Source organism: Poeciliopsis prolifica, unplaced genomic scaffold (genome assembly GCF_027474105.1).
Source record: "Poeciliopsis prolifica strain line A6 unplaced genomic scaffold, Auburn_PproV2 SCAFFOLD038, whole genome shotgun sequence".
NCBI lineage: Eukaryota > Metazoa > Chordata > Actinopteri > Cyprinodontiformes > Poeciliidae > Poeciliopsis > Poeciliopsis prolifica.
This window is the reverse complement of record NW_026562413.1, coordinates 1,906,756-1,915,307: the sequence shown is the minus strand read 5'-3', so window position 1 is coordinate 1,915,307 and position 8,552 is coordinate 1,906,756. Positions and strand designations below refer to the sequence as shown.

Here is an 8,552-nt window from a genome sequence, read left to right as displayed (position 1 = left end):
GAACAAATTATGGAAAATTTCATGTCAGTGGGCATAATTATTATTATCTTTTCTGTTTTTACTTTTTGTCTGTTTGAAATAAATAAAGTGAAGTGAACACAATCTGAACATAGCATTACTGACATAAACCTGGTGGTGGCAGCATCATGCTGTGGGTGCAGACAAGCTGGTTCAAGGAGATGAAGCTCAAACCTTGAGGAATACATGTTGGAACTTCTAAAATGATTTATTCCAGCATATCCAACGTTTCATATTTAATCTGTAAAAACTGCGAAAGTCATGCATCATTTTTCTTTCTTCTTCTTTTCCTCAAATGGTTGCTACTTTGTTGCCAGCAAAATACATTGAAATTCATGACAAAGTTCAACAGGTTAGTTTACCTTTGTGAAGCACTGTAATTCAAATTCCTCCTTTTATGCGTTGTAATGATAAAGAAAAAAAACAGTGAGAAAACAGTCAGCTGCGGTAGACGTGTGTAAATAGTTTCTATTTTGAACAAATATCCAGCTATTTCTGTACTTGTTTAATCAGCTCACGACACCTGGACAGGTTGAATAAACAGGGTTTTACAGTTTCATATAAAGTTTGGTGTGCAAATTGTAAAAACTGGTCGATTTTAGAACTATTTTATATAAATAAGTCATTTTAAAACTGTTATACATTTAGAAAGCGATATTTTGTAAATATCGCTTTTGGAAACTAGATCCGATCTCTAGTTTCCAAAGCACATGAGCTCCTCCCCTCATGTGTTTTCCCACCTGCGGCTCAGCTGCTCTTCTGCAGTTTCTCTCACTACAAAACCCCGGTTGACACTCTAGCTGTCATTTTGTCCCCGCTTCTTTCTGTCCTGCTCTTTCTGTTCATCGTCCACTGGTAACTGGGCCGGACCGACTGGACTGAACTGAACTGGAGTTTCAGGTATGAACTTTATTGAACTGAGCAGCATGTTTGACTCAGCAGTGCGTTCAGTTTTTTGGGATTAGGAGGGTTTAAGTCGGCCATTGAAGTGGTCAGTATGGGTGAGCGAAAGGCTGAGCTGGCTTTGAACCAGAACGTTTGATTATTGAATGGACACTAAAAGCAGTTTTTTAATTAGACATCTTGTCTGTTTTATTATTCACCTTTACTGAGAATTATAACAAATTGAATGCTAGCTTTATGATTCTTTTTTTCTCTCGTTGTATCGTTTACACGATGTTGTTTTTTAGGACTGGAAAAGGAACGACATCAGTGAAAATGTTCAAGCTGTTACCAGAGCTGGTGCTCCTGCTGGGGTGAGGACGCTCAAACAGGCCACACACTGACACAGGGAACACAAAGTTAAACAATCACAGTCCATCTTTGGTGCACATTTATAATTATGGTTGTTATGAAATGTATTTTTTGATAATGGCATATATTTACACACACTGCATAAGATGTCAGACTGTGGGCTTCTCCAAAACGCTGCCTTGTTGTCCTTGAGCCACTTTGTAACGAATCTGACTGAATCTTTTGTCCATTTATTCATTTATTCACTATTGACCAGTGTGCCAAAGGTTTAATTTCCAATCTGATTGTTTGAGATGTTGCTACTTTTCGTGCCACCCTCTGGTATCTTGCAATCTTTCTCCTTTTTCTCCTAATATAACGATCGATTACTAAAATAATTATTAGTCGCAGCCGTAATGCCAGTAATTCTGGATGTATAATTTCAGTGTTTCCATCTTTTCTGGAAGTTTGTTCCAGATTTGTGGTGCATAAACACTGAATGCTACTTCTCCAGGTTTTGTTCTGGATGCAGAGCAGAACCAGGATCCGAGCCAGAAGACCTGAGAGGTCTGGAAGGCTGATACAACAACATCAGATTCTCAGTGATTTATAAACTAACAACAGTATTTAATGGTTTATTCTCTGAGCTACAGGGATCCTGGGTGGGGACTTTAAAATTGGTGAATGTCCTCTATCTTCCTGGTTTTAGTCAGATCAGCTGCAGCTGATAGATATTAAATAAGAGGGGTTCTAGGATTGAACCTTGGGGTACCCCAGATATTACTTCTGTCCGCTTCCATGAGAAGTTACATATTGAAACAAAGAAATCTCTGTTCTTTATATGAGATTCAAACCAGTTTAGTACTGGACCAGAGAGTACGACTCAACTTGACTCATATTACATTTTAGTAATATGTCAAGAGAACCAGACCTTTAATCCTGGAAATATTCTTCAGGTGATAGAAGGCTGATTTTGTAACCGTCTTTATGTGTTTGTGAAGGTTCAGGTCTGAAGATCTGATCTCTAGTTTCTAGCTGTAATACTGAAGCTGTGTGTGGATCACTCCTTTTGAGGTCCAAAGATAATCATTTCAGTTTTGTTTTTGTTCAGCTAGAGAAAGTTTTGGCACATCCAGACATTCTTTCCCAAGCATCCGTCACCTGGTGACATCAGAATGCCACTGAGTTGCGACGTTCCTGGACAGTATGATGAACCGGTTTCATTTTGTTTTTAGAGTCGTGGGGTTCAGTTATGGAGCAATCCAGAGACCCGACTATGATGACACTCCAAACCCTGAGTTCTTGAACCCTTCCTGGATGGCCAGCATCCCTGATGATCAGCCGCTGTCTGCTGTCACGATGCCAGGAACACACAACACTATGTCTCTGTACGGCGGCGTCTACGCAGAGTGTCAGACCTGGACGCTGGCCTCCCAGCTCCGAGCCGGCATCCGTTTTCTAGATGTCCGCGTGCGTCATGTCAACGGGAATCTCACCATCCACCACGGAGTCTCCTACCAGTGGGCTCACTTTGGACATGTGCTAGAGGGCGTGTTTGACTTCCTGCACCAATACCCAAGTGAGACGGTGCTGATGCGTGTGAAAGAAGAGTTCAGTGAGACGAATAACATCTACGGCGCTGTGGTCGACTTCATCCATCGCTACGGCCATTGGGACCAGCTGTGGCACAGCCGCCTGGTGCCGACCATGGCTGAGGCCCGAGGGAAGCTCATCATCCTGCAGGATTTTACCGGCCCAGATCTAGGAATGCGCTACGGTTCCCTGGATATAGCTGATGCTTGGAAGGTATGAAGAGTGAATGTTTTGTTTCTGATTTTATCTAGACGTTTATCTCCATGTCCACTGGAATGGGCATGATATGTTGTTGCTTTTAAACCTAATTTTGTCACTTCAATGATTATTGACTATTGACTTATTGGCCAATGAGATTAAACCTCTAAATCCAGCAAGAATCACACAAGCATGGCTGTGAAACTAAAAAAGAAGAGAAGTAAGCGTCTATTATTTTTTAATCAAAAATGTAAATTTTCACGGTAGCCTAATAAATTTGCTCTCATTGTAGCTCTAAGTATTTCCAGTGACGTACGTTGGCTGCCGCCTGCAGGTTCCCTCTCTGCTGAATTTGGAGGAGAAGTGGCAGAGCGTCTACAAGCACCTGGAGGCCGCACCGTCAGGAAATCAGGGTCAGATATTTCTGACCTACGCCAGTGGAGCTGGCGTGTTCGCGCACCCCAGAGCTGTCGCAAAGGGAATCAACCCACAGCTGCACGAGTACCTGCAGTCCAAGACCGACCAGAACCAGCGCCTCGGAATCATATGCATGGACTTCCCAGCTGCTCCTATCATCCAAACCATCGTTAATTTCCAACTGAGAGAGATTGTGAAAACCAACAAAACAGATGTGAAACCTGTGCATTTTTATTTCAGGTATATGGTCAAGCATTTTGCAGCTACTAACTGACACATACTGTTGTTGTAACTCAGCAGTAAAAGTTTGTAAAAATTCAGTAGATTTCTAACAACAGCAGCCCAGAAAAATATGCAAACTTTTAAACCAAATCTGTTTTCTACTCATTAATCATTACCTGTCGTTAAGAAAGTGATAGGTTAAAAAAAGAAGTATTTTCTTTAGCTTTTGGGGGAAAAAAACAGTAAATTTTATTTTGAATTTGAACACAAGACCTCATACAAATAAATGAAATTGTTTAAGCTATTTGTGCTTTCATTTCCTGTTATGATCCATTTTTTCCAGTCTTATCGAGTTCCTCTGCTGTTTAGAAAAGTTGGAATAATACCTCATCTAATAAACCCTGACTGTTTTCTGAATAGAATATTGCTTTATTTGTATTTCAGTGAGTAACAGTAAAAGTTGGGCAAATAAAATAGAAACATTGACTAACTATGATAAAAAGGAACAACAAAAAACCCCCAAAGAACAACTCAGTAATAAATAGAAAAAAACAACACAAAATATTTAATATATATAAATATTTAGTTTAAATTGTGCAAAAAGTAATTCTGTTTCTTGAAACATTTTTTTTGTGCATTGTATCACATCAGAATCACAAACTTTAAGATATTTTATTAGGAATTTTATGACATACACCAACACAAACAAGTGTGATGTTCGGCAGTGAGCCAGGGTTTTTAAAATCTATACATCTATATCTATACACCTGGACAAGTGTCAAGTCCAAACAGGACAACACAGAGACACACACACACGTTCATTCACCTAACAGTCATGTTTTGGGTCTGTGGGTCTGTGGGAGAAAACCGGAATACCCAGAGAGAACCCATGCATGCACAGGGAGAACATGCAATCTCCATGCAGAAAGACCCCAGGCCGGGATTCAAACCCAGGACTTTCTTGCTGCAAGGCAACAGCGCCACCAGCTGTGCAAAAGTGCATCGCTGGTTTTTGAAATATTTCAAGAAATAAAAATCTGACGAGTTTAGGATGCATTTCTACCCCTATTAACTCTGAAACCTGTGAATAAATTCCAGTGCAACCAACCACCACTAGAGGGCACCAAATTAGTAAGAAGACTCTACATGCGTTTAATTTAATCTTTTGAAAAGTGTCAAGGAAAAAAGCAAAGTTTATTTTCTACTTTAACATAATGCACCTTTTGGTTCTTCATAATTTTCTAAACCCAAAGTTCATGCATCAGCCGTCTGTCTTGTTTTAGCATCCAGTTGCTCTTCAGAAAGATATCAGGCCACAGGAAATTGCACCTTGTGGGTTTTCAGCTGATTTTGAATTAAATTGGTTGTAGACTTGTTGAAATACAGATGAGCCTCTCCATTTTCTAAAAAGTCAGATTTGCAAGAAAAAGAGAGGCCTCCGTCGGAGTGGTTGAGCCATATTTTTGGATGCTGATTTGTTTGCATCAGATGAGAGTTTCTGATTTTATCATTATTTCCTCTTTGAAGCAGAGGCTGTTGCAAAATAGTGGTTGAAATGTTTCAACCAAGTGACTTCACATCCTGTTCAAACAGCAAACGCTGTCACTTATCAACGTGTTCAGACCAACCCATGCAGAAGTCTTAACCTAGAACAAGAAAGAAGATTTAAAAGTTTTCTTTTCGCGGTAAAACTGTCTCGGTCGAATCAAATCCAACCTCTAACAATGGAAAACAGGCCTCAAAGCGCCGCACTGATTGCAACGACTGGTAAGCCATTCGTCTGCTACTTCAGAATATAATTGAAATAAAAGTTTCTAATCTCTCTCTAATCTCTTTGCTGTTGTAGTTGTGATGAACATGATTTGGTGGATGGTGATGATCGCAGGCATTGGACTGGGTGGGTTAACTTTTCTACTTACACTTCCAGTTCTGAGCAGATAAAGGTGTAATGTTTGCAGCTTCTGTGCAGGTGCCACACACATGGATCGCTGTACCGTGCAGCCCAACATTCCCATTTACCTGGTGGTACTGGGAGCGAGCAGCCTCCTGTCTCTGGCTTTCACCTACTGCACCAGCGGCTTCCAAGACGGAGCCTGTCACGTCCTGAGCTTGGCCTGCATGACTGTCCTGCACATCTTCAGCTTCGCCTGGTTGATAGCAGGTCAGGGGGATGTTTACCACTTCGCATTAAACCGCTTCCTGATTTTATGTGCTAAAAAATGCTTGAGTGCCTTTGCATTTGTGTTATTTTGTGATACTTAGCAATAATTCACTTGGAGTACAATGGAAAATTAAGATTGAAACTGCAGCTATTTTTAATTTGTTCATTCTGTTTAAAAATGAATGCAGGAGACAAATACATTTGATAAAATATACTGCTTTTTTTGAAAAAAAAAAAGCTTTCTTCACAGCAATGAAAGTGTTAAGAGCTAAAAAATATAATTTCAATTAAGTTTCTTGCTTAATAGGATTTCAGATACTCACTTTTATTTGTAAAGTTTTATATTTACCAAACTATTTTTAAGTTAGTGTCTCTTTATATTTACTGACAAAAGCAAATGTGGAGTTCCTCAAGGCTGCAAACTTGTCTCACTTTTATTCAGCATCCATACAACCACCCAACAACATTTATTTTCACGACACAAACCTTCATATTTCTGTCATCATGATGCTGAATTATGTTCAAGCATGTCCTTGATATCAAGGTGATTGGTCAGTGATTCAGGATTTTTTAAAGATTATTGAAGCAAAGACATAAGTCAGTGTTTGTAGTCCTATTAATTAAAAAAAAAGAAAAGAAAAAAGAAGGGGAGATCAGCAATAAGATAGGTCCAATGAGGCTAAAGACAACAGATCATGCTACAAATCTTGGAGGTTTTTTCAGACTCACCCCTAAATTGTAACATCCAGAAACAATCTGTTGACTATGTCCATCTCCTACCTCATTGATGGAGCCAAAGGGTTCTTAGTACTTTTTATTTTTTATTGTCTGAGAAATGGTTGGCTCCTTTACATCTCCTTTATGTTATCCATTCTTTTAGCACAGAGCTACATTCGGTGTGGATTTTAAGCTGCAAAAATGGAAAACAGAAGTGGCACTCTGGTATTTTATTGGTTAAATAAGTCCCGGTTTTGCAGAATTCATGTTTGCCTGCAGAGATTATTCTTGCAAAAATGCATTTAAAAAAAATTTAGTTTCAGAAATCCAAAACATGAGCAGCAGTAAAATTTGGAAAGCAACTGCATTTCTCTAGTTCTGACCGCCGAGCTGATTAAAATCTCATGCACGTTATCTTCTTGTGCATTCTTCCTCTAGGTTCCTCGTGGGTTTATTCAGTTTACCCTCCAAACTACTCTGATAAAGGTCTATACTGCCACAAGACAACCTACCAGTTCGCCTTTGTTGTGACGACGCTGCTGTGGGTCGCCATGGCCCTGGTGTTCGTTTGCGGCTGCTGCATGGCTCTGCTCACCTGCTGCACCACCGTATTCGCAGGACGCCACCTGCTGCCAGACCGCAAAAGCTTCTATGGTGCAACCAGTTTTCAGGAGCCAGCAACTGGGGATGTGTGACTTAAATCAGGGTTCAGGTCTTAAAGTGACTGAGAAGGTTATTGTTGCCCTGCTGGTTGTGTAGATTTCTGTCTTATTGCTGACAGTTTCTTGCTTTTTTCTTGACATTATTAAAGCTGGTACACTAGATAGAAAAATGTTAGGTAGCTGTAGCCAGAAATTCCACCCTACATGCCTTGTCCCTGCTTGTTTCTCTAAAAAACATGTTTTTGCAATAATTTAATTTATGTTTTATGGCTTATAGCCTCAACATCGACTCAGTGTCTGTTGTTCTCTGCAGGTTGTGGTATAACTCATCAGATATCAAATCTTCTTCACATTGCAGCTTCCCACCTACAAAAACGCAATACTTTTAAGTCAAAATATGATAAGACGCCAGATGTTTACAATGCAAAATGTTAAAAGGAAATCTGTTATTCTGCTGACCTGATTACAAATTGGTGGCTTTTTGCAACATGCTTTGTCAACATGCTTTGCTACTGCCAAACTAGAAAAAAATAGCTTAGCTCATTGTTACCTTATTTCTAATCAGGCCCAGTTTAACAGTTTTCAACCCATCATCATTGTAATTATTATTCTTTTGGTTGTATATGTTTGAAATCTTTGTACATTGTACTGTTCTTGGCAAGATTCTTTAGCGCACTTACAGTTTTGATTTTATAATCTTTTCAGCTAGTGTAAAACTGTTCTTTAATTCTGCTAACATTGTGTGCAAGTGTTCCAGACATTAAATCTATGATAATAATTATGGCTATAAATGGGAAGGCTGAATGCTGAGTGATTATTAATAGCATTTCTAAGACTGAATTTGATTACGTTGCCTTACAGTTTTGACAAAATAAGAAGTACTTATTTATAGCTTTCATGTGATGTGACACTTTCGGAAACTTTATAGTTAGTTAGAACTATTACTCGATTACAAATTGGTAGTTCTCTACCACCTCTGTGTAGTTCTAAGATAAATATCAGAGATATTTACTGTAGTTCTTACTGCCAAACTAGAAAAAAATAGCTTAGCTCATGTAACGTTTCTCTGCCTACCACGATGGCGCAGAGCACTTCCAGTTCTATGTATTGGGAACTATGTTTTGTAGTAATACACAACTTAATTAATTATTTTCCACGTTTAAATGACAATGAAAATCTGTCCATCCATTTTTATTTTGAAACAATAACCTGGACCCATCCATCTATTTTCTGAGCACCCTTCTCCCTAACGGGGTCGGGAGGTGCTGGTGCCTATCTCCAGCTGCGTTCCGGGCGAGAGGCGGGATTCACCCTGGACAGGTCGCCAGTCT

General features: G+C 39.5%; 2 protein-coding genes across 2 annotated transcripts; both read left to right on the top strand.

Moving 5' to 3' along the window:
- The first annotated feature begins 655 nt into the window (after window positions 1-655).
- On the top strand, window positions 656-4,077 carry si:dkey-266f7.9 (uncharacterized protein LOC100006223 homolog). Its single transcript, XM_055054095.1, has 4 exons — window positions 656-918; window positions 1,209-1,274; window positions 2,487-3,057; window positions 3,377-4,077. Exons 2-4 carry the CDS (start codon window positions 1,237-1,239, stop codon window positions 3,731-3,733), a joined length of 966 nt encoding a protein of 321 aa, XP_054910070.1. The 5' UTR covers window positions 656-918; window positions 1,209-1,236; the 3' UTR covers window positions 3,734-4,077.
- Window positions 4,078-5,300: 1,223 nt separating this feature from the next.
- LOC129375107 (transmembrane protein 272-like) lies at window positions 5,301-7,981 on the top strand. The gene is made up of 4 exons (XM_055053938.1): window positions 5,301-5,448; window positions 5,528-5,578; window positions 5,651-5,842; window positions 6,998-7,981. The coding sequence occupies exons 1-4, from the start codon at window positions 5,406-5,408 to the stop codon at window positions 7,252-7,254; spliced, it is 543 nt and encodes a 180-aa protein (XP_054909913.1). The 5' UTR covers window positions 5,301-5,405; the 3' UTR covers window positions 7,255-7,981.
- The last annotated feature ends 571 nt before the right edge of the window (window positions 7,982-8,552 follow it).